Here is a 27,334-nt window from a genome sequence, read left to right as displayed (position 1 = left end):
GCCATCTCAGCCAACTGATTTAAATTTCTTTATCACTCTTTTAAATTTGACTCCAGAAACAAAGCTAGAATTACTAGTGGTTTGTGAGATTACATCATCAACAAACTTAAGTTCTCCAAACAAGTTTTCCTTTTTATTGTATCAGTCATAGTTTCGAATATCCACCTGTTTCATGAACCGTATCAGTCACACCCACTGGCTCTTCTAATCCATCAATGTTGCTTTCTACAAATATGGTTTGCCTTTTTCATAACAACTTCATTTAGAAACATTTTAAAAAGTCTGTCTCTTGTAAAATACTCTAAGCAGCCAGATTATAGCACAGTGCTTAAGCAAAATATTTGGAATGTTTCATAGTAGCACAGAATAAAACAGGCATTGGCCAGAATATCTTATTTTCCAAGTATATGTACCTAGACACTTTTTTTCTAGTAGAAGAAAACACAGGAACTGAAAAAAAGATTAATAATTATATTTTATTTCTTTTAAGAAACATGGAGGTACAAAGGATCAAAGATCTTGCCCATCTAAAGAAGAATTTCTCAGCACTATTCCCCTTGAACCTGCCTTCTTCCAGTCCCATAGCAGTAAAGCTCTGCAGCATCAGCAGGTGTGGCCATTAACGACTCAATGTCCCCGTAGCTAATGTTTGTCTGTTCTATTTATTCCCATTCCTGACATGGCGCTGAATCAGGCAATACTATGGACAGACATTAAAAAATATGGCCTTTCTATTAATTTTAAATGACCTTTTAATCTACATGTAAATTTGAATTGTATGAAAGCTCAGCAGAGAAAGAACAGAATCAGAGAGGTCACAGCCCAAAGCTCTTTTATCTCAGAAGCCAGCGTCCAGAGGAAAAACACTTTACCCCACAAATCTCACAAATATAAAAGAGCAGGAGAATTTTTGTTGATTTTTTTTTTGTTTGTTTTTTTGCCTCTTTTGGTGAGGGCAGGGAGGAGGTAATTAGGTTTGTTTATTTAGTCAGTTATTTTAATGGAGGTACTGGGGATTGAACCCAGGACCTTATGCATGCTAAGCATGAACTCTAACCACTGGGCTATATCCTCCTCCAAGAATTTTTAACTTAAGATGTCAAAGGATATGGCTTAAGTTCAAGCTCAGAGGTTCACTGAATATCTGAAACTTCTTACTTATCAATTATGATAAATAAGCTCTTGGGAAAAAAGTCAGATTATGAAGAGCCCTACACCTTCTTCAACTTTCACTATGAATCAGGTGCTTCAGTAGAGATTTGTAGTACATACGTACAAATAAAAGAATAATTTTAGCATCTTTATAATTTGGAAGGTATTTAATTAATTTAACTTAGTGAATGTGTAATTATAAAGCCATAGGATATCGTAATGTCATTAGCTAACTAAAAACTCATCTCTGTTTCCACTGATAATATTAAAGATGACATTTTTGTCCTCTAGTAAAATAAAATTATTGCCATTCATTAGAAGCAATCATGTCACCATAAGATTAAATCAAAATATATAGATGACATTTCTATATAACTCATTACTATACTTTTAAGAATAAAATAGGTTGTATTATATGTTCTCTGAGAAAGTAAATGGTATTAAATTAGGGAGAATTAGAAACCATTAAAAACATTATTTTACCTAGATTCAAACTTAGAAGATAAGCATTAATTTAAATGATGTAACTAACAAATCAGAAATTTCATGTGGTTTTTATGAATCTTGAAATAAAAATCAATATTTTCCTAAAACAAATCTAAAAATATCTCACCGTCGGTAACTTCCAGTTGAGCTTTTGCTAAAATGCTTCCTGCCACGGTTAGGGCCTGGCAGATATAGTAACCCGCGTCGGATCGCTGAATGTTGGTAATTGTAAGGTCCCCCGTTGGTGACACAGAACATCTACTGTTGGGCTGTTGGGGTTGGTTTGGGAAGAGCAGGTTCTATGGAAACAAATAATTTTATCAATATTCTTTTCCCACCCAGAAGGAAAATTATATTAACAACAGCTATCACAGTTGTAGAAACGTGGTTGAAAGAAGAAAATACATAGATTTAAAAATATAGTATTGAAATGTTTAAATGCCACACAATGAGTTTCACTGGGAAAGTTTTTCTAAATCATGGGCAAATACTGTACACTGAGAAGTGAGTGTGCTCTTGTTGAAGGAACAATCATCCAAAAACACCTAGGTCTTTATCTTAATCTTTCACTCTCTCCCTGACTTTCAGCGAGTTACTGAATTTTTTTTTTTCAGAGGTGGGTGGGTAATTAGGCTTATTTATATATTTATTTTAATATATTTTTACTGAAGTATAGTCAGTTTACAATGTTGTGTCAATTTCTGGTGTACAGCACAATACTTCAGTCGTATAGGAACCATATATATTTATTTTTAATGGAGGTACTGGGGATTGAACCCAGAACCTTGTGTGTGCTAAGCACGTACTCTACTACTGAGCTATATCCACCCCTCCAAATATTTTTGAAATATGGTTTCCTCATCTGTAAAATAAGCATGATAATGCTTGTCTGACTCAACTCATGAGATGTTTGAGAATCTGGAATGTAACATTAACTATGTTTTGTAAACCGCATATTACTAAAGAATGCAAAATATATTTTCTGCTGATCATTTTGCATACTTTATGTAATTAACAGAATTTCTCCTAAAGATGTTCAAAAGTGTGTGTAACTGACACTGCCACCGAGACAGCTGAATCTACTTCTGCTGTGAGATTTCTGCAGGTTGTAACAGGCAAGGAGCTAGGTAGAAGTGCTACCATCTAAGCAAGATTAACCGAATCACTGAAAATAAAAAGATGTGAGATGTTTCTGAAGTATGCATTTGATAAAAAATTTCATATTATTACCCTTTTAAAATTAAAAAAATGCATTAGTTTACTATATATATCTCATATTACATACATGTAGCCTAATCACAAAATTTTGCAAGTTCTTGTAGGAGTGCAATAACATTCAGTTGGATGACCTATGTTGCTTTACTGTTGTTCGATTAAGAAAAACATTCGTGTATAATAAATCATATTGAGATATGCTTCCAAGTTGGATTACAAATAAGGATATATCAATTTTTATGTTGTATTTACTTACAAAAAAAGAACATTATAACCCTCTGGGATCTGTTTCTCAATATAGTAATTAATTTTCCAGGTTTGTAATTAAACAGTTTCAATAGGTTACAATCAGGAGGTAATAACATTCAATTAAAGGCATAAGACACATTTTCACCTTAAAATGTTTTTACCCTTGAAGTAATACCAATGCAAGAGGATAAAATAGCGTATTAACACTTTTCAATTACACCAAATGACTTTAATCCTGAGAATGATGTCCTACTTTAATTAGAAGCTCTTCTCTTTATTGCAACATGATGGATGTCCACTTTATTAGATTCAAGTGGGACACTATAAGCCCACTTTACATAAACATTACCATGTTATTAAATGCTTTCTAAAAGAAGTGATGTTTGCTAGCATGTCAGGAATATAATTTCAAAATTCTATTGCCCCCCCCTATAAAATTTGTATTAGTATATATAAGTCTAGACTTTTTCATACATATGAAGCACAATTTGAGAACAAGCTAATTCTCCCGTGGAATCCAAATATATTACTGAAATAAACCATCTTAAAGAGAAGGGTCTAAATTTTAAAGCCACTTGAAAATGATACAATAACTCAAAGTGTGCACTTTCCTACAATTAGCCATTAGAATACTAATTTACATAGCGCTAATACATCAGATGGGCTTAATTCTCTCTGGGATCTCTTCCTCTACAATGTATTATCAGTCCACCTTCTAAATGATTCGTTGACATGGAAAACGGCATATGATTGAGGTTAACCCATCATCTTTATTCCCTGCTTGTATGACACAGGCAAAAGAAAATGGATTACAAGCAAAACCCAGGAATTCCACAGAGCTCTTCTTGCCTTGAAGTGCCTGTATCCTATTAGTGCTAATTGGCATTATCAGCACATATTGAGGAATATGGACCATTAAGTCCAGGCTCTTAACTCTCTCTACTGATGAACAGTCATAGATCATGGTAAAAATTGGATACTGCAGACAGTAAGACCAATTTATTTTTCCTAATATCCCAATTCATGATTTGAAAATTTACAATTTGCTCAAGCATTTCTCTTTTGTTCTCACTCACAGTCTCCTATCCCTCTCCTTCCTTCCCTCCCTCTCTCCCTCCCTTCCTCTCTCCCTCCTTCTCTTCCTCTCTCCTTCCCTTCCTCTCTCCCTCCTTCTCTTCCTCTCTCCCTCCTTCTCTTCCTCTGTCTGATGTGAGGGAGATAGGTGAAGAAAAGAAAACCAGACCTAAGATTATAATCAAATCAAATTACCTAATCTTCCCAGAGATTAGTATCTCTGGAATTATCTGCCATTTTGTCAAATAACAGGAAAAAAAAAAAGGCTTTAATGCTATTTGAACATTCCTTGTTTAAAAGCCATTAAAACACAACGTAGCATCTTTAAAAATCATGTTTATTGGGCCACAAGACCAATACACATTTTATGCAATAGCATATATAAACCTGGAGCTATTTTAGGACATGTGATTTACATGCAACGTAGCTTTATCTATATGATAAGATATGTTAGAATGGGATTTGATGCAACACTTGTATTTTAAAGTGTAAATATGCAACAACCAAATTACTTACATAATTATATTTGTATCATTTATAAATAAATAACATCTTTGCATAATTATGCTGTCTGTGGTTTGAGGGAGAAACTTCTTGGACCTCACAGCTCCCAGACTGGGTGGAGGGGAGGAACTACAGGCAGGAGGAAGAATCTTGCCGAGCTACCAGGGCTCTCCAGGTTCATGCCCTCCAGCCTTCTCAGCATTGTGTGTGGCTGGGGACGGAGGTGACCAGAGCAGTGCTGAGCGAGCGAGCCTCTGTGCTCAGGCAGAGGGACATCTCTGGCCCTGGCAGCCCTAGCCCGACCAGAAGCACAAACTTGCCACTTCAGCCAGGACACAAGGGAAAGCAAGTGCATTCTGCATTTTCCCCATTTCTAACCTTTACAATGTGTAAAGCACTTTTACATAGAAACTCACTTAATCATGTCATCTTCATAACTTACATGGAGTAAAATGTATTAGCCTCATATTTTAGATTAAGAAAATGAGTTTCAGTGCATTAAATTGTGCTATAAGGTTGTACAATCATAAGGAGGGAAAATGGCTTTAGAATTCTTTCCTTTTTCAGGTTATGTATGTGGGTTGGGAGTATGTTCAAGTGTGTTATAACTGTATCATGTTTCTTTACACTCACTTTAGCATTTTTAATCTGAAAGCAATTTTAAGTGAAGAATCAAGAAACTCTTACGAGTAGAAATCTATTTTATAGTTTTGAATGACTAAACAAGATGGCAAGTAAGTTCTGGAACAGTCCTGATGTAGGATAAGGCAGTGGCCAGAACTTTACCTTATCTTTCCCATCACTATCTTTACATCCCACAAATCACAGGGGAAGTGAATCCAACAAGGAACATCGAGGAAGGGAATAAGGTAATTAGCCCATCCATACTGAGATGTTATATAACTGCTAGCTTAGGGTGGTACAGAACTGTATAGGAACGCACAACAATTAAAGATGATGGCCGAGGGGAACTTCTTGATGCCTCTCTACCCAAATAATCATACACAGGTTTTGATCAACAGGTTCTCTTAATTTAGTAGAAAGCATTTTAATCTCTGGTGAAGTTTTCAGATTGTCTGAGGTTTTTAATTGCTGTTCCCATTTTTCGCCTGGGAAATTCTTCCAGAACGTGGACTAGCAACAGAGGGTGCCAAGGAGGAGCGCCAGCAGGCCTCTTCCCGAGAACTACATGCTTCTTCGGGGGTGGTTCTGGAAAGTCTAGAACAAAAACATCTCTAGGTCCCTCAGAAATGCACAGATACATTCTTAGATAAAGAATTCAATTTTTGATCTGGTTTAAGCTGGAAATTCCTCTCACTGCTTCAGAACCTGGAGGCCTGTGCTTGTCCAAGTTTGGACCAAGCTGTACCTGAGAAAAGTATGGTACCCAATTTGCTTTTTTAGCAGAGTCTGAGAGGTTGTGCTGCCCGGAGAGGGCCCTGAGAGGACAAACCAGCACACAGCCAAGACAAGGTAAGTGTCGGTTCTATCTGGTATGTAACGTATTATTTCCTGTATAACCTCACTCTGAGGGAATGCAGAAAGGATGATGGAAGAAAATATTTCTCCTCTTAAAAGGAAGCATTTTTGGATTAATGATAAAGAAAAGGTATTTATACTGTTTGTCTATGGAAGGAAGTTGAAATTGGGTTCTAGACTAATTAATAATGGAAATATTTTTGACTATTTTACATATGCCCAGGGTGTTCTAAGTGCTTTATATACTAACTCACTTAATTATCTTAATGTAGAGCAATGTGAGAAAGCAAACTTACCTTTCTGTTAAAGAGATTTTAAACAGCAACAGGTTAGACTTTTTCAGATAATTTAGTTACACTGCATTGTATCTATTCTACGTGAGATGATGATTTTAGAAAATTAACACTAGAAAAAAAGAATATTAGAATATCTGATTCACACTTATTTTAGAATTAAGTCTCTCTTTCAGACATAAAATAAATTCAATGTTGATAACTAGAGAGGCAAGGAAATCTTTGAGGACCATCAGAGATGGGGAAGTTCACAGATTTCAGAAAAGTGGTCAAGACTCTCACTCACCTGGCTGCCTTCTTTTTGCCAAAACACAGCTGGCTGCGGGTTTCCTTTAGTTTCACAGGGAAATGTCACTGTTCGACCTTGAGCAACAATCTGATCTCTTGGCCTAACCACAAACTGTGGAGGAGCTATAATTTAAAGGAAAGAAAATGTGTAAATATAAACTGTTGACAAAGAAAGATATATCAAAAAGAAGATCTGCTACTAGGTGGATTGTTCAGTGCCAGGCAGAGGCTACAGTTTCTGATTTATTTTTAAGCATTTCTCAAAACACAGTGGGGAAAGGAAAAGAGCGCTCTATTAAATGTGAAAAAGGAAGTACATTATTAATACACGCATTTTAAATGTTATACACTGTAAATCCCGTAGCCCATATATTTGCATAGGAAAATGGATTTTTAATGATTTTCTAAAATTTTTAATAAAAACATTTCCCGATATGGTATTGTGTTGTGAATAAAGACAAAAAAGAATCACTTCATTACTCAAATATCGCCTTCCTGTGAAATCAATCTAGTGACACACACTGATTGTTCTTATAATATCTGCAAGACGTTGTACTAGGCGCAGGTACACCAGAAGGCATAAAACATGATCCCTATTCTTAAAGTGCTTGTTTTCTGGACTTGAAGAGTTGAAGTGTTGAAAACATCAAAGAATTGAAGACATGGGAATTACATACGAAGATAATTAACAATATAAAGAAATGTATGAAAGTGGTTGATTCTATTTAATTCATTTCATTTAGGTAAATAAGCATTAGTCAGGCAATTATCATGTTCCCCTACTGGGCACTAAAGATGCACAGATAAAAAGCTTATACCCTGCAGCCAGGAAGAACAGAAAATACAAAACACAATGGTGATGACAACAACAACAGCAAAACAAAAACAACTGTTCTGTAAGACTGTGGTAAGTTCGTGACAGAAGCCCTCTCAAGCACAGAGGAGCAGCACTTAAGTTATAATACAGCCTATAACTTACATGGGATAGGACTTCCAGAGAGAGGGACTCCTTGGTGTTATGGTAGCTGTGAAAGGCTTTTTGCAAGAAATGAACATTAGGGAAGTTTTAAGAAATGGTAGCATTTAGAGAAGTAAAAAAAATGAACACATTCCAAGCAATGAGCTAACTGAGCAAAGCCCAAGAAGCAAGAACACATCTAGTGAACAGTGTATAATCCTGCAGGAATGGAGGGTCCCTGCTGTGTAAACACTACTGGCTACAAAAGATAGATTTGGATCCAGTCTTAGAAGATCCTGAGAAGCCAAACTGAGGATTTTATTCTGTTTCTAAGCTGAGGAGTGATAAATGCAAAGCAAAAATTGTGGAAGCTTTAACCCACTAATGAATGTTGTGTATATATTCAAATCAGTCAATAATTTAAGGGAGACAAATTAGTCAATTAAGTAGGGAATGTGATTGGAAGACTAGTAAAATGGTGTTGGCAAAAATAATGAGACCTAGGTACAAGTAAGTCCAATAGGAAAAAAAGGGGGGTAGGGTTAAATGCTAAGAAAGTCCCAATTAAATTTGGGGCTAATTATAAAGAGAAAGAAGAAAGTGAAAAACATTAGACAGTGTAAATGGAAGTTTCCACAGGGACATCTTCTCCATACCAAACCCATTCCTATTGAAGAGAAAACAGCATGTTTATTCATGACTTTTCTAATCATCTGTTTCTACTGTAACTCCTTGCTTATGCTGGAAAACTTAAGACCAAGAAAAAGACTTTAAAATGAACTCTAATTTTTAGGACCTGGCATACATAGCCACAACCCTAAAATTTGAACCCTGAAGAATTTTAACTATAAGCACCACTCAGTAAAGCCTTTACCCAGAATTCTTTCAGTCCTTCAAGATTACATAACTGCAGGTCCAAGAGCAGAGTAAATGTAGGGTAGCCTCAAACATACAGCCAATTATTCATTCTTAGAAGAATACTGGCATAGCAACAGTAGAAGCATTTTTTCAAAAAATTCACTGAGATTTGTACTGGCTTATTTTTTGGTGTCCTATTACACTGTCTCCTAATTCAACACATTCAACATATACTCCAGGGATAAAAGGAATAAACCAACTAAGTGAAATTTTCTTCTATAACTATAGATAACAGAAGACTCAGTTTAACAGGATGGAGAGCTCAAATTTATGGATCTATTTGAAAGGAATGTGGCTTATGTTGCCCTGTATTTGCAGGAGATTACTTGCTTCTTACGGTCTTGTTATTTCTACACCATTCCATTGAATCATCAGATACACCGATTTTTGTTCCATGTTTTCTAATAAGAATGATAGTTTAAATCAATGTTACAGAATTACAGTAAAACACTGTAGTGACCACCAGATATTCCTACCAAAAAATACTTGATTGGTCTTTATCATCTGTAATATCCAAGAAAAATTGTGTATATTAATACAAATTTAAAACTCAATGTATATTTCTTAATCCCTAGTGATTCTATGAAAGAGAAGTTTAGTGCCAACATGGACACTAAGTAGATAAGTAGTATTGAGTAACTTAGCTTGAATCTCATTATAAAAAAGTTTTTAAAAAGTCAATATAATAAAAATCAGTTAACAGTGTTTGACAAAAATCACATATTCAGCTTATTAGTTCATTTGTACTGCTTTGGACTAGAAAGAATTTGAATTGGCTCTCATAACTAGTTAGTAAAACTAGTTAGTAAAAATTTAGAGCTCCATATGCACTATAAAGTCCTTCTTTATACAATTTTTAAAATGTAATAACTGATAAAATACATGATTAGAATCAGGTGAAACATCAAATGAAAGCAATGAAAACCTACTTTATAGTTTTAAGCACATTATGATTCCTGTTTACCTATCATCTATCTATCTATCATCTGATCTATCTCAGTAAAATTACCATCTATACTTTAATTTTAACTACAGACTTTTTGAATTTGATTTTTTTAAGCTTTCAAAAACATTTTTGGTAGATAACTGATTTTGCGAAATGCTTCTGGAATCCAGATCCTACGATTTTAACACAGCTGCTAAAGCATAATCCCCAAGGTAAAGACTAGCAAATGACCACATCTATCCATCCACTTTTTGGAAAAGATATTCATTCAAGATATTGATTGGCTACAAATTATGAGACATTCTGCTTGGTACAGGGGATGAAAACAAAATAAAAAACTGTTCATGGCTTATGGCAGAGACTTCCAAGTAAATAAATAAATAAAAACGAATATAGCAGGGCATTGAGGGAAAAAGCATGGAAGAGCAGCAAATTACACCAAATGATGAGGAAAGAAGAGGAAGGTTGCCAGGAGATGGCTACATTTGAATTGTGTTTTGACGCTCAAGTAAGAGTTCATTAGATGAAGAGGAGTGTGGTCACCTGGGACAGAGAGAAGCAGACACAGCCAGAGACATGTGGAAAAGGATGTGTTTGGAGGATGTATATGGTTTTGAAAATAAAATCAGGGATGCAGAAGTGATATAGGTAGGGCAAGATAATTTATGCTAAAGGAGATTAAATTTTGCCTAAGAGAGAAGGGAGACCCAGTCAAAGATGTTTATGCAAAAAAGATCTAATAAGATTTCTGTTTTACAAATAATGTTCTTTCTAAAAGAGAAAGGGCAGATAAGAGGCTGAAAAATCTTAGCAATCTGGGACAGGAAATTCAGTTGAGAATTCATATGTTCATAGTAGCACCTAAATATAATCGTTCATAAGCACTCTTATAGGACAAGGAAATTTCACAATATCACAGTGTAATATTTAACACCAATACTGTAATCAACAGACCAGGAAATCAAAGTTTCTTGAGTTTTTAACCCAGTACTGAATTTTTAAAGACTACTAACAAAATGCTATCAGCATTTGTGTTATTCAGGCTGAGATATCATTTAATATGATGTTTATTTATATTGTACTTTTATTCCATGTTGTAAATACACTTTATTTCTAATGTACCAAATAGTTTCTTGTCACCAGAACTTAAGTCACACTGATCTTGTTGGAACTGGAATCCCCTTTTCATTTTTAAAATTAAAAAAATCTAAAGATACTAAAATATTTAACAAAGTAAAAGATGTGAAAAGTGTCCAAGTCTCTGAAAATGTACACCCTTTCCTATTGGCGCCTGAAGTTGAACCACTAAAACAAATCGCATCCATCACTTTTGCTTCTGTAGGCTCTATTTCTCCATCCAAGATCTCTATTGTCACTTTCTGTGAAGGGGTATCAGTTGAAAGAATTTATTTTTGAGGTTTTAAATGAAAAACTGCATCAATAATTCTTCTGATAACACTTCACAGTTTCAGTATTTCTGCCAGGTGGCAGTGAAAATGGTTTGAAAAGACAGTACTTGGCTGATGGCAACAATGGGAGGGAGTAGGCAGAGAGGTGGCATTTTATCAACACAGCACAATGGCACAAAGCGTGCTATACACAAAATGAATTTTCTATATAAAATATAAAAAAAAACCCATAATTAGGTCCTCAAGATGACAATTCAAAACACATTTACACCCAATGTGAATTAGAGAGTTTGAGTTATGAACTCCAGAAGAATACGCTAGTTACAGAAATGGCAATTCTCTTATATATTTCTAAGACAGAAGACTATAAAATACATGTTTATATCTTCTCTAAAACCCAAAGCATTTAGACAAATCTTTTATAACTATGGTGTAATAACCTACTTGTTTAATCTGTTAAGTGATTACACCTTATTGCTTCAGTTATAACAAGAAATGAGATGAAGAAAACAGAGGGACACAATTCAATGTTCATTACACATGTACACGTTAAAAACAACAGCTCTATAAGAAAAGTATGTTGTGTGAACTCTAGAGGGGTAGATCCAAATATAAAAAGGTCAGTTAAGATTAGAGGTCTGGTACTGTTTACTTGAAGCTGTGTTTTCGCGAATTTAAATACAATGCACAGTAAATTAGATTTGATTTCTGCTAAATTATGCTTTGATACTGCATTCAGCCCAAGCTGGCTTCAATCAAAGTCACGCTACAGCTCTGTTATGCTAATGCCCGCTGGTGTGAGTGAGGGGTGATATGGAAATCAGATGGCAGAACACAAGGAGGAAACATTGGCTGTCCATGGGGTGGGCTTAGAGATGAGGGGAAGGGACACCCGAAAGGTTAATCACATCATGTTCAGAGTTGTCTTTACAGGAAAATATGACTTTCTGTGTCAGGCACGAACATGGAGACAGTCATGAAGCAGTTGCATACATTACTATGTGACAGGGTGGCTACAGGCATACTCAGCAGCTCTTTCTTTGGGTACAATTTTGCGGCTGAGTGAATAAGCTTCTTATTCTGTAATGATAAAGATTATGAATTTTCTATCTTAAACTCAAGTATAAAATGTTTTTTGCTACTCAATATTTTTTCCTTTTAAATTATATATCCTATAAACATATTTGAAAAGCACACGCTTGCAACATTTCCTTGTTTTAAAGATTTGCTGAATCACAAACTGCTTAATATCACAACAATAATTAAAATTAATTGAGTGCTTATTAAGCTCCAGGAGATGTGTTAAACCATCCACAGGAACTATCTCATTTAATATTCCAAGAGCCTTATATCTTAACTACTATCATGATGCTGTAAAGGCTAGTAAAGTAAATCTGATAAAGGGTACACAGGTTTTTAAAGATTAAATGGATAGGTAGGAAGACAGGTTTGACTTCTGATCCATCTGATGGCTGGACCTCTTAAACACATATGGCTCACTTCAAACTATATGCTAACTTAGAATTTGTCATGTCTGTTACCAAACAGAAGGGTAAGCATTACATGCTATGATTTCCAATATGGTATATAATACTGTTAAAATCATAGCATGTTTTTCCTAAATAATTGTTTTTGTTTTTAAAGTAGATAAAACCTATAATCTTGCTCTTTCTGAACTACCTGGAAATACAACCTTTCTCAAGTATATTTATTTCAAGTCATTCTTTATTCAAAAACCTACAGTGCCTTTTCTACTGCTTGTCACTGCAATGCTGGCAAATTATTCTCTGTGTAGCATTTTGTCTTCCATCAGGCTGGCCCAAGGTCTTACCAACCTGAAGCTCACCTGTTCTCAAACCAGAGCCAGCATTTCAGCAGACAAGTCTACTTTCAATCACTTGCATATGTATTTGCTTGTTCCAGTGGTTAACCCATTTTGATAGCTATTACCCTTTGATTCACCTTGTCAACAACAATTAACCTGAACAGATTCTAACCTTGTACTTTTTTGTGTTCCTTCCACTTTAAAGTACGTGCCCTTGCCTGTATAGTCTTGCTTCTCTATTTTTACTCCCTGTCTGTGTGCCTTGATTCTTCTGTTCCATTATAAGCTCTCCATTATGGGCTTATTTTGCAACGAAATGATATCTTTATTTTGCCTAGTAAGTCCCCAAATAGAAAACACTAAGTGAGTGATTTGGAATAGAAAATAAAAAAAAAAAATTATTGATAAAGCAAATACCCCAATTTTTTTTCCATCTCATTGTACCTAAAGGGTATGATGCAATTCTACCAGTGACAGTAACTCACTATTACAGTCATTTGGATGGGGAGAAGTCAAAGAAAATATGTTTGGAAAAAATCTTCTGATTCTGATATGCCCTCGTGTAGAGAATACCCCTTATACCAAATTAAAATTTATATCTTAAAGAGTCTGCCTGAGTAGCCACCATTGCAGAGTGACAAAAACAACCTAGAAAAAATGTAAGTATTGTATAACAATCAGTTCTAGAAGTTCCTGCAAAAAAATTTGGTTAATAGGCTTACCCCCACCAACAAGAAATAGCAAGTACCCATTTCATTAAAATGCAATGTAGAGCAGGACTAAGAGATGAATGTTTACTCAGTAATCAGAACAGGTGGGCTTCTAATTGATAAATGATTGTTTTTTCAACCTATTTAATTCTATTTAATTTTTACTATTTAACACTTGACTTGATTTCAAAGGAATTTCTGTTAATAATATTGGAAATGTATAATATCATAAAAATATTTGACTTGAAGCTTATGAACACATAATTCATCTCAGAGGAAGCAATGCATTTATAATGAAAAATATAATTTAGGGATATAGAATTTAAAATGATCATTTTTATAAACCCCACTTAATCACATTTTATTCATTTGTCACTATTTTCAAGGTATGTAAGTGATCAAATTGCTAAATTACCTACCTTTCCAATTAACCATTTTCTCACTGAGTCCAGGGCAATAACTTTTCTAGAGTAGTGATGGTTTTCTTTCTCAGTCAGTACCTTACTTCTAGCTAATATTAAAAATTCTTATTCCATGATAAAAACCAGTATCTATATTTTTTGATAATAATCTAAAAATAATAATTGATAGTCTCTATATATACTTTATACATGCTTCTGAAAGTCATACTGAAAAAGGAAAACTAATAAATGGTTTACTGTTTTCATAAACATGGAAAGTGAAGTTAGTGGTCAAAAAGTAAGTTTACTATAATTACACTCAGTCCTGAGACTCTTCATCTGTTTAGACTTTATCTACTCTCCACCTATGAGAAGCCTCACATGTGCAAACTGCATTCAATCCCTGTGTGAGTAAAGATGTGTTCCAATTATGCAGCTACACTCTGTACATTTTTAAACCACTCTTATGGAATTTATTGATTGTGGAAGACTCATTTTTGAAGATTCATATGATATCTAAAACTCTAAAAATAACTCATGGTTATTCAAAATCTGATGACTAAAGTAGGCCACGAAGATAGCCAAATATGTTATAAAATACAGTTATAAAAGAATATAAGTGACCTAAGTTGACATTGATAGTAACCAGAAAAGCAGTTACAACAAGGGTCAAAGGTACTGAGTTTTGGTGGACAGTGTGACATACACACAAAAATGTATGTGTATGTTTTGGGATAGTGGTTAAAACCATGTTATTTAATTCATAATCACACATAATGTGCTTCTCCTTGAGAAGGAACAATGTAAATATCAAAATGAGTAATTCTACAACTGTCTAGAGTAGATAGATAAAAAAGGGTAAATTCATTTGGTTCAAAGTACCTGGCACATTTGGATCTTATAGGCAAGCATATGAAAACAGTGCTACAATAAACAGCTAAATGCAGATAGCCATTTTGTACTTGACCTTAACATTTTTTAAGACAGCACGTTACTGGAGAACACCCCAGTGATAAACCTGTACTAGAAATGAATTCAGATGTTTGTTGGCTCTTTAATTCATAATAGTATTTAATTATTTTAAGCAAACATTTATGGGTTTTATTTTGTGTCAGGGTCTGAGGGTACTAAGATTTCTGTTCTCTGGAACTTACCACCTACCAGAGGAAACTCACATGAAAACAATCAAGCATGATACAACATGATGAGCATGAAAAATGTTGTAATACAGGATGTCCCACCATTATGAGAGTAACTTGACTCAGTCTGTCTCCAACAGTTGGGGAAAGCATTGAAAGAGAAAAAGAGAAAGCGAAAGATTGATTTGTTCTTTTGAGATTACGTAGGTAAGAAAGTAAGGGTGAGAGGTTGTTCCTCACAGAGGGAAAAACACATGCATTATGTTAGAGATAGACATTTTCCAGACAGCGCCAAAGCACCATAACCATCACCTGGCTTCACTCCAACCTTTCAAAAACCTGAAAGTCTGCTTGTTAAACTGAAGGATTATGTTGGTGAAACCACGTATTTTTTTTATGTAAAAGGTCTTTACTGGCTTTAGCAGTCCAATTTAATCCTCTAATAATATTAAGTATTTCTATATTGCATTAAATGTAATAGTTGACTCAAAAGTAACTAAGTTGGATATGCTTATAGATCATTTTAAACTTTATTATATTTCAGGTTATTAAAATAGATTTGCACTTAAATATAGTTAAGTACAGGAAAGCATGGTACTATAGGAAATTATTCTGAAATTCAACATGCAAATTTTGTGGAACTTTTAAATTCTACAAGTTATAAATGAAGAAAAAATTTAAATTTAAACAAATTTTGAATAATAAATCACATTTTCACATATTCTTCTGTCCTTTACCTATTGTAGCTTGGCTTTTCTACCTGTTTTTTTGACTAAAATACTAAAATAAAATAATAAAATTTTGTTTTCTTTAAAGGACTGTTAATTTTCAAAGAAAACACTATTAACTTAAAAACAAATGAGACAATATTTATTATTCTTAAAAAAATCTCATTTTCACAAGTAGAAGAAAAGTAGTTCAAGAAGTGGTGAAAAATGTCCTCTCCAGATCCTAACTGGGAAAATTAGACTTCTCATATTGTAAGTAGAAGAGGTTGTAAGTGTGGAGGTGACGAAAGAAAACTAGAGCTTAAAAATGGCTCTTCATGTAAATGGTGAGACAAGACATCCATTTTCACTCACTTAACCTGTCAACTTGCCAGAACTGTCATGTCAGCACTCTAGCTAAACCACGAAGGCTGATCACATCCCATTATCTCATTTTTAGAAAAAGATTGCATGAAGATGCCAATCAGAAAAAAAAGGCAGGGGGGACTTGCAACCAAGGAACAAATGTACTGTTGCTGAAGGGCTGCTTAGTTAACGGAATTTTAATATGCAACTGCAGTGTTTCTTAATAACATTAATTACACGCTTAGTAAGGCACCATCCTAACTCATTAGTGCCTTCTTTTTGTTGTATTTTATCTCCTACTAGCAGAATGGGGTCTATGTGATTGGCCTGTTACCATGAATGTTGCTTAATCTTTTTATAGCACTATATAAAGCTGCTTGCATAAACATTTTCTCAGCAAGTATTACCTGTGTATGCATATGTGTGTATCAATTAACTGCACCAACATTTGGCGTGCCCCTACCACATGTAAGTGTTATGCTAGACCTAAAGGCAGCAGAAAGATAAATACAACAATGTATTTACTGACAAAGAGCTAACTGTTTTGTAAGGCAGATGAAAATAATATCCTCAATAAATCTGGAAGCAATGTTTGCCATGAGAGATTTAAAAAGGCATTCAGACATATTTTAACTCAAAATTTAATTTAATTTGGTAGCTTATACATTTTTAATGAATCTGATTATGTACTATTCCCTTGAGTGACATTTAATATGCTTAATGTTTAAATAACTAGCGCAGTAATTCAAATGTCATGCATATAATATTTAGGTGTAATGATATCATAATGTATATTTTACAGTATATATTATACATATCATGATATTTCTTTCTGTCTACAAATTACAATAATTCATAAAAGTAAAAATTTTGACTTTCTTGGAAGGTATGACTAAAATGTTCATGCTATGTCTTTCCAGCAATAGCCAGTGAAATCTCTTAATATTAATCTCATGATACTGTTTCTGGCCCAAATATTTACATTATTGTGATATTTGATACTTACAGTACTTTACATTTAACTACTAAGTTAACATATTTAGTGTTTATTTTATTTTCGTTTAGGTAAACTCCAAAATTAATGCATATGTAAGAGGTTTTTTTTGGGGGGGGGCTAATATAATGGAATAAAGGCTCATTGCTCCACTTTCCTCTATTGAACTCAACAAAAGAAATGAATAATATGGAAAAACTACCATAGCCCAAACCACAAATTGTGAAGCACCCCTGCCAGATATAGTCAAATCTGGAGGAAAATGAGGATGCATGGTGGTACCCAACTAGCCTCAATCCACAATCCTCTATCAATACTAACTTCACAAAAATTATCTGTCAACATTGTGAGAGCCCTTCCATGATCTTTTGCTGGGATGAAGGAGATCTAGAGTCAAGAAAGAGACTTGGGAAATATGAGACACAACTTTGTAGATAACCAGCTAAAATTCACAATTCAGGAGAGAAGGTACTGAAGGAAAGAAAATTTCAAGCCTACTCGGGATGACAGAATTTTAAGGTGGCCCCATGCCCTTCACTTCCTGTAGTTACTCTCATGATTATGTTAGTTATGTGACAAAAGAGATTTTGTAGATGTAATTAAGGTTACTAATCAGTTGACCTTAAGACAGGGAGAGTATCAGGTGAGCCCAACCTAATCATTTAAGATCTTTCAAACAGAGAATTTTCTCCCTCTTGATAGCAGAATAGGAAGTCAGAGAGACACAGAGGAAAGCACTTGAAGGATTCAAGGCATCACTGGTGATTTTGAAGGCTGTGGCAGCCATGTGCAACGGCTGGCAAGTGAACTGTGAGCAACCCCTGGCTGGCAGCCAGCAAGGAAATGGGGACTTCAATCCTACAACCACAAAGAAATTAATTTTGCCAACAACTTGGATGAATTTTGAAGCAGATTCTTTTGGAGAGTCTCCAGAGAAGTGCTCAGCCTGATCAACATCTTGATTTGGCCTGTGAGGTGCTAAATCTGTGAGCAGAGGACTCAATTGAGCCTGTTTGGATTTTTGATCTACAGAACTGTGGCCTAATAAGTGGGTGCTGTTTAAGTTGTTCAACTTGTGGTAATTTGTTATGCAACAGTAGAAAACTAGTACACCTAAAACCCATCTTCATTATGAAGCAAGAAGTAATGAAAGAAGATGAAGAGGTTTTCACAGTTTGTAATATAAAGTGGCTTGCTTTGTGTTACTAGAATCACTGGAGTACTGAGAAGAAAACAGCATTTTTTTGGATAAAATATTCAAGACAAGAGTCTAAATAAAGGTTACTGAATATCCTGATACTTTTCATTTTCTCTTCTCCAAACAGGCAAGCCCTAGTTTTCAGCAGTTAACTATGGTTAATAATCATACAGGGACTAAACAGGATCTACACAAAACAAAATAAAACAAACTGTATATTAACTAATTATCTATTTAATTAATAACATAATTAAATAAGTAAAGAACATAATCAATTAATTAAAGGGAGATAAAGCATTTATGTCTTTCCAGAATAACCGAGGGGCTACAGAAATACTTTAGAATAAATAGTTGTCCATAGTCTAAATAAAACTATATACAAGACCTCTCTTTAAAAAAGAAACAAACAAAAACGCAAAAAGAGGTAAAGGGGCTAAAAACAAGTGGAGAAGAAGAATGCTTTATTCGTTTATCAAGGAAATGAACAAGAAATTAAGCTAAATTAAAAAATACAGTTTAGAAACAAGAAGAGGTAACTGCAATTGAAAAAGTTAGGAAGGTGATAAATAGGCATTAAGAAATCATACAATATGAACAAATGATGATTTCAAAGTTGTTATAGAGAAGAATTCTATAATGAATATGGAATTGAGTCAAAAGAAAGCCAATATAACTGATATATTTGAAGAAAATAAGTAAGTCAGAAAAAATATTTAGAGATAAAACAGAAGAAATCATTTTTGAAATAGAGTAAATTAAAGCATGAACCTGCAGATTCAAGGGGCTTGTTTTGTTCTAGGAATATTAGACACAGGGTGATCAGGCCCAAGGTATAACCCAGCAAATTTATGGAAGAAGGGACTACACTGGGAAGAGCATCCTAGCTGAGGATGAAATGGCTCTGTAAGTCTCAGACTTCACCATAGTACCACTCAATACCAAGAAAATAAAACATTTTCACCAAAGTCTGAGAAGAAGAAAGTATGACAATAATTTTATACCTACCCTTCAAATTAGAGGCAATGTATAGACATTGCCAAATATACAAGGCCCTTCCAAAAGAATCAAGTCAGTGACCGAAACCAGCCAAGCATGATAAGTAACTAGTACTTGTTTTTCACTTTAAAAATTAGCATTAGCATAAGATATTTTAAACATTTCACATTATGGAAACTCTGATAGAATATACAAGACAAAATAGAATGTATTTTTTAACCTACTACTTAATCAAAACATATGGGGCAATGAAAAACGTGATACTTAATAAAAATTAAATGGGACTCCGCATAAAGTAGCTAATTAGTGCCAGGTGCAGGAAACTAAGGGCTCCTAGGAGGGAGATGATCACCTTGGGTCATGGGGGTAACAGCTTGCCCAAAGAAGAAAGGCTGCAGAGACTAAAAGTATAGGTTTCTTTCCAAGATACATCTAGGACTCCTTTTGCAGAAAAGTGGGTCTCAACATAAAAGGATTCATATATAATATCTACATATTTTCTGATTTAAAAAAACTGGAATATTTCCAATATTAGGTTAAATTATATCCAGCACATTAAATTTTCCAGATTTCAAGGTGGGGTGGAAGTGGGGGGTGTTGAAAATACCAGTTGCATTATTTTAATGTTACATCTGATTTATAATTTTCCCTGAATGAATTTTTTCAATCACTCACTTTTTATTGGACTTTTTTGGTGGCCCCAGTAAAATGCTTCAGAGTATGTTATAACAAAACTCCCCTTCAACTCAAAACAGAAGTTTCTAAAATGAGGATATATTACTTTTTGTGTTTAAACAGTGAAGAGATTGAAAAAATGTCCCTATAGATTTCTGTATAGAATAGTGGCTGCTTCTCTAAAATAATAATGATAATATTAATAATAATAATAATAGATGGGAATTTTGCCAAAACCATATATATTTCTCAATACTTACACACTCTTGTGTGGCCAATTATATTCTATCAAAAGAAACATACTTTTGAGTCACTAAATAATTCGAAGTTGCCATAAAGACGTATATCGTCAATTTTGTTTTTGACATTTTAAACAAGTTTCACCTGACATACTCAGCTCTCAGTTTCCACACTGGAGGCAATCAGCATCTAGCATATGGTATACACGACACAAAACGGAGCAGGGCTCAGCTTCACAGGCAAGGCGGCTGGCAGTTTTGACAGTTCTCTTCCAAATTACTCATCATGTTTTGAATTGCTGCTAGGAAAAAAATGTGTTGCCCATCTCCAAAATAGATGTTCTTTTTTATTTTTAAGCTTGGAAAAGACTTCCAATAGAAAGTAAGACAGATGGGTATAGGAAGCAAGATATTTACCCCTATTTAGACTCTTTTCTTCTGTCAGTTCCCTCATCAGAAGAGTTTTCCAAATAAACAAATGAATAGTTCAGCATTCAGACTTAACTATGTCCTAGGGTGTACTTTTGCTTCTCATATTAAAAGTGCTTTTGGAACAGCAAAAAGTCAAAACCACAGGAAGGGCTGGTGGATTTTTAATGATCAAAGTGACATTTGTCTAGATTTTGTGGTAAAAAGCACCTAAGGAAGTTAGATTCAAGGGCTTTTTTTGAGATGTTGATGACATTGCACATAAGGGAGTGAAATCTGGAGAATACTTTCCTCCACTGGCAAGTTTCTGACTGTTTGCTTTCAGTAAAACTTCCCACACTGAGGATCGTCAAAATCAAGAGTTTTTCTTATACTCTCAAAAGTACAGGCTGGAAGGTGTTCATTCCAACTGTAAATTGCATAGAGTTTCAATTCTTATATCAAATTCAGTTTATAAGAGTCAGACAGCTTGGGAGATTATAATGATTTCTAAATGGGCTTTCCACACACTATGCAGTTTGTGGTATGCATGGTATTTAATGGTGTGTAATGTAGTGATTGGTTTCCGAAACTGTTAAGTATTCCAGAATCTGCATATAGTTCTCATTTTCTTTTAAAAGCTTCAGACAGGAACCAACCCCTGAATTTTCTCTAAATTTTATATATTTTGTATATATTTTTTCACCTAACTTATACTAGAACTAAAAGATGGACTTTCTCCCTTTCTGTGGTTTCTACGTTGTAGAATACCCTTTATGCTATTGCTAAGAGCTTTAAAGTTGAAACATTTTAATATTAATATAAATGTAGTTTTCTGTTATATGAATATTAAATTCATAATTTACTTGATTTGTATCTTCTGACCTTACAATAACAATTAGCATTTATATGATTTCTGAATTAAATTGATGTAAAAAGTTAATGCAAAGAAAAGCAGGCTAATACCATTATTAGTCTCTTCTTTGGTGATCCAGTAAAATCATATCCAACATTCAGTTTCCCAAATTAATAGTAGTTGTCAAGTTTCAAGTATAGTTCTTCATACTTCTGAACACTGTCATAAGTCATTCAAGATAGATTTATGAAATGACAGACTTTCCCAGAATAAAGTATAGTGTGTCAAGAATCTATTCTTTAGTTCCAGTCCAATGGGAATTTAAGAAATCATTTTAAACAAGAATAAAAAAAGAAGTAACTTTGAAGTGCCTTGTAGGTGACAAATACATCTCAGTACTCTGTGTACATCATATCTTCTATTCAATGTATTTTTATTCATGACTTTTAATATATTGGAAATTATTAATATATTGTTCTATGTTCCAGGAACTTGTGAAATAATATAAATCAAGTGGTCATGGTTTATCGACATAAAGTTTCTGTATATAAAGATCTATAATTTAAATGTGATTTTCCTGTTAATTTGAAGTTATTACCTTATTCTTTCCCACTCATGTCTTAATTTTAGATGTCATATAATTGATATGTAAAGTTATCATTAATATGAATTCTTACAAATACAAAAAATGAAGATTAAAAATGATAATATATTTCCTAATTTTTTAACAGCATCAATTTTAAAACGCACAATTTAACAATTGTGTTTCAAGAAAAAATGTTTGTAGTTTATGTTCAAATCGATTGTAAGCCACAGTATATTTTGAAAATATTGAAATGTGAAGTAATGTATGTCTCAGAAACTAGGAATATGTTAACCAACGTTGGCATACAAAATGTTTTCACACGTGTGATCAATCTTGAACTTAATTCATTCCACAGCAGTTTTGACAAGTCAGGGTTTTTCTCTCCATTTTATTGAGGAAGTGGCTGAGGATTAGGGATCTTGAATAAATTACAAAGGAAATACTGCTCAGAAATGGCAGAACAGAAATTCAGATTGGGAAACCAAAGTTCTATTTACTATATTTGCTCTCATATAAGAAAATATTACATAACAATAATGCTTGTGAATGTTTCAACCAATGGGGGGAAATGTTATATGAGTTTGGATTAATATATATCAAATGCCAACAATGTCAAGCCAGTATATTAAGAAAGCTTTTGAAGTTAGATGGACCATTTATAAAGCTATGTCAAACTGAAAACTTGTTAAAACATCTCTTAGTGTATTAAAAAAGCTATGTACTAAATTCATTTATTCATCCACCCATCCATCCATTTATGCATACATACATCTATTCATTTTCTTCTAACACAATTATCAAGATTTCTTTGATTTAAACACATTTCTTGGCAGTTGAAGCTAAACTTTAAAATAAATGCAGAAAGGTTATTAACCAATAAATTTGAGAAGATTGTGTATTTGTTTAAAATAATTACCACTTAAATTACTGCAAGTTCAAGCTGTTAACTTCAATTTTGCAAAGCCAAATGAAGAATGAGATATATTCAAATCACAAACTTTTCATGCCAAAGAACACAGCTCATCCCTCCATTTTCCTCTTAGCATAAGCATCAATGTAACAGTAACTTGAAGCATTCTACTAAATTTTGCTGAAGTAGGCATGCAGATAAGTGTACAGCAGTAAAAAAAAATATACCCTTACAAAGCAAGAACTCCAAGCAGCTTAAAATAAAAGTGCATAAAGTAATGGAACTTCTAATTTAATTCATAGTGCTTTACCTTAACAAATATCAAACGTAACTCACAATTGACTATTTTATATGCACAGGAATAAAAGGAAGTATTACATTTTTTCTCCTTAAGTAAAGTTAGCAGTTTATAACATCAATCATTCATATATTCTTTTACTTGAAAACGGTTACCTATTAATTGCTAGGTAGCAAAAAGTTATGGTTTTTCAAAGTGATGAAAAAATCAGGAGCAACTTTTATAGCAGACAGTCCCTCAGGTAATATTTTAACATGGGTGAACAAATGTATTCCATTCCGTTATATCCTACTCTGCATGAGCTATGAAGCACTATACAAAGCCATGCGAAATGGATAGAGGATGGCTACTTACCAACAGGGCGAGCTGTAGACATTACAATGGTGTAGTGAGAACATAAAAAAGAAATTAAAAAAAAAAAAGAAAAGAAAATTATCAGAATGCATGATGTGTAATGTTACATTTAAGTATGGACAGTAGGGTGATTTCTAGTCTCATTACTCAAATATGAACAGGACGTCTTAGCTTGATAAAAACTGAAAATTATAAATAGAATTCTAAGAAAATAAATATTTTGCATGTCATGATTAACTCTAAGTAATTTGAGAGACAGTTTACATGAGGTCTTATTGTCATCATCACTTACTATAGTTACTATTTCAAAGATCTCCTTAGAGCTAAACAGCTTTGTTTATCCCAAAGTTAGGAACCTGATGAATATAACTATTCAAGTCACAGACTAGCAAATGTCATGTCAATAAAAGAAGGCTTCAGTGTCTGATTTAAATAGCAATTGGATTTTAAGCATGGTTAGTCAGAACCATTACAAGGACTACTGAAAAGCCCCTGATGCTGCTTTTCAGCCAGTAATAAGTTAAGATCACATCACTTTTCATCCGTGGACAGGGTGGATGAAAATATAACAAATAGGTTGGAACATCCTTAGAGATTTCAACTGAGTAGCCCCCTAACTACTGTTAAGCTCTTTTCTTTTCTTGGCAGAGGGCAGGAAACAATGACTGACAAATTGATTCTTGCTCACGAGAATGGCTTTCAAACTGCTACTTCAACAAATTACTATTTTTTTATTATACCGTAACTTTCAATCACTAAAATCAGTAGTAATAGGCTGCCCTGTTATTAATACATAGAAATTGTAAGAGACAGACATTGGCTTAATAATACTTTCTTTAAAAAGAATAATGCTAAGTCAATTTAGATAGTAAACCACTTTTTATAAAAGTAATGGACAAGTATAAAACATATGGTCCCAATGTTCAAATGAAGAAGGAACGGATTCAGTAGTGTTTGAACTTTTATGAAATCTTACATTTCAAAATAAAAATTTACTCTACAGACAAGTGTTTCACCCATATCCCAGTGGATAAAGCTCTAGTGCACACAATATGACTCTTGAACTTACGAGTGGTTTTGTCTTGATGATGTGTTGCTGGGTGTGGTTATACAGCCATTGAAATCATATTTATAGGCATTCATTCACTCAACAGACATCATAATACTAGCTTTGTGCAACCTCTGAAATAACACTGAAGTTTCTTCTACATGAGATTCATGGTCTTATAGTATTATTCACAATTAAAAGGGAGGAATTAAAACCCTTCAGAGAAGAATAAAAGCAATTATAGCAACAGAATGAAGATTCTAGCTTGGTGAAACTCTGGTGTGTCCTACAATCTACAGTGGGTTTACTAATAGCAAGAGGGAAAATGTAAGCTGAACAATGCATAATTGCTTTCTTTTTTGGAGGGGGGAGGGTCCAGGCACACAAAAATAACAACTAAGAACAAAACAAATACTAACATAATAATGGTGTGCCTTATTCTAACTTATTCTAACTGATGAGATTTCTCTTCATTTTGCCAGTGTTTAGTAGAAAAAAAATTTGTCTTTCATTTCTGAATTTGCATTTTTCAAGTGCTACCTCAAGCTGAACCTCAAACATGTTTCTCTTAGAAACAAAAATACATTTTGAGTCTATGAGTCTATGACTGTAAAGAGATAAAAGAAAAAACATGGTGAGAAATCATGTTTTGAAGAAATAAAATACGTTTCTGTTTCACTTAGTCTAGGGTAATTCCAAGAAAAATTAGGTTTTATTTCTCTGGAAACAAGATTGTTTTTCCAAAGAAGTCTTGATTTATGCAAAACCAATTTAAGCAACTGAAAAATGGGAAAAATTGTGTTTACAAATATGCAATCTGTATTCACTCATTTTGAGTCATTTTTTAAAAGTCCTATTAAATCATGAATTATTTGATTAGAATATAAATGCTAAGAGGCTTGTTGTTGTCTAACATTGTTTCTTTCTAATTTTCTGTTTGTCAAGTCAGCAAAAGGAGCTACTTGCTGTTAAGTTTAATTTTATAGTCTATATTCACCATATTTTTGAAGTGGAAAACAACTGAGTAAGTCTGTTTCAGATTTTAACTATAAAACTCCCTTTTCTTTTCCCCAATTCACTAAAGTGAATAGCATGATACAATTTTAGCAGAAATACCACAATAAAACTTCTTGCCTTTGTTACATAGCAACATTTCATGTTGGAAAAAACCAGCAGGTGGATGTTTTCAAAATCAGCAAATTAAACTAAACTGTGTCCCTGCATTAAATGGATGAAAATGGATGTGGCCTCTTGGGTCAGTTGACCCCGTTCTAATAAAACAATCCAGAGAAGGGCTGAACATTTCATTTATGTGCACAGAAAAATGAGCATAGAAAAAAATAAGCCATAGATAATATGTTTTTTCTCCTGTTAATCTCATAGCATGAGAAATCCCAACCGCTTTTCCTGATGATAAAAAATATTCTTAAACAATATTTCACTCACATTCTATTATATTGTGGAGATTTTTTTTCTTTAACCCTGTTTTGGAGGTTTCAGTCTTAGATGAAATACATAACGCAAAGATTAAACTCTCTAATCCATCTACAGGACACAGATTAGGGGCGAGACCACTTAAGGTTTTCTGATTTAAGAGGAAATCCCATTAAAAACAAACAACTCTTTCTATTAGTTTTGTAAATTAGCTTCAAACATCCATCCAGGAGGAGCATGCTTTGTTAAATAAAATGGTAAACCTGAAACTTTCAACAAATTATGAAAACAATTAGCTGGGAAAGACCTTAAATGAAACAGACCACTTCAAATCTCATTCACCCAAGCATTCAAGTATAAAAGGAGCCCCGCCACTTCTACAAACAAACAGCTCCTCACATTTCCTCACCATTTGTTTAGTCAGCAAATATTTTTTGAATGGGACATTTCTTGGTTAGTTGTTTATTTTTTTTCCTACTCACTTCAGCAAAAACAAACAAACAAACTTTAGGGGAAATGTGGCCAAGTGAATTGTTTCTGCAAAAGGTTGACTAAATTGAAGCAAACAAATAGATATAAATATATAATCACCTCCCAGAGAATGTAGGTTAAATATAGTAAAGAGGCTTATAAACGCTATTAGATTTTGATCATATATGATACATATATGTACACATATTTATATATATATATATAAAATTGCAATATGATTCCTCCTTTAATGAGGAATGAAAATGTTTTTAAGCAACTGGCTTGCCAATTTTGCCTAAATTTAATTTGCCTAAATCTAAGTTCACACTGGCATGTCTGGTTGGGGAAAAAAAAAAAAGATGAATTAGGTGGAATGGGAATGGAGTGACTGACAAGTTTGGAAATTACCAATATTTTTCTAGGTATCCAGAGTAAAGGTCTCCTAATAGTTCCCTGGAGGAAGATGAAGTGTTTTTTTGTTTTGTTTTGTTAATGATTTGATGCCCAAATCATACATCTGGCAAAAAACCATTTTTCTTACCAGATGGAGGACCAGTCTGAGAATCCCTGACACATTTCTTGCCAATCCAGATTCCTCCAAGCCTTTCTCCTAATCTTATGAAAACTTCTGTGAGCGAAGCTGCACAGGGCTAAAGGTCTGACTAAACAGGGTGAGACATAACTGAGACATGGAAGAAAACATGCAGCCAGCTTCCTTATCACGAGGGAGGGGCAGGGGCATCAGTCA

At 33.8% G+C, this 27,334-nt stretch overlaps 1 protein-coding gene across 6 annotated transcripts in view; it reads right to left on the bottom strand.

Annotated features, from left to right (window-relative positions):
- ROBO2 (roundabout guidance receptor 2) overlaps nucleotides 1–27,334 on the bottom strand; it is a 1,149,410-nt gene that overhangs the window by 91,397 nt on the left and 1,030,679 nt on the right. For all 6 annotated transcript variants that reach the window (XM_032489706.1, XM_032489698.1, XM_032489727.1 and 3 more), the window contains exons 7-9: nucleotides 23,634–23,645; nucleotides 6,739–6,863; nucleotides 1,766–1,937 (exon numbers count right to left, since the gene is read on the bottom strand). In XM_032489706.1, coding sequence (XP_032345597.1) covers nucleotides 1,766–1,937; nucleotides 6,739–6,863; nucleotides 23,634–23,645 — 309 coding nt within the window. The remainder of the gene's footprint in view (nucleotides 1–1,765; nucleotides 1,938–6,738; nucleotides 6,864–23,633; nucleotides 23,646–27,334) is intronic.

This window comes from Camelus ferus, chromosome 1 (genome assembly GCF_009834535.1).
Source record: "Camelus ferus isolate YT-003-E chromosome 1, BCGSAC_Cfer_1.0, whole genome shotgun sequence".
NCBI lineage: Eukaryota > Metazoa > Chordata > Mammalia > Artiodactyla > Camelidae > Camelus > Camelus ferus.
This window is presented reverse-complemented; position numbering and strand designations above follow the sequence as displayed.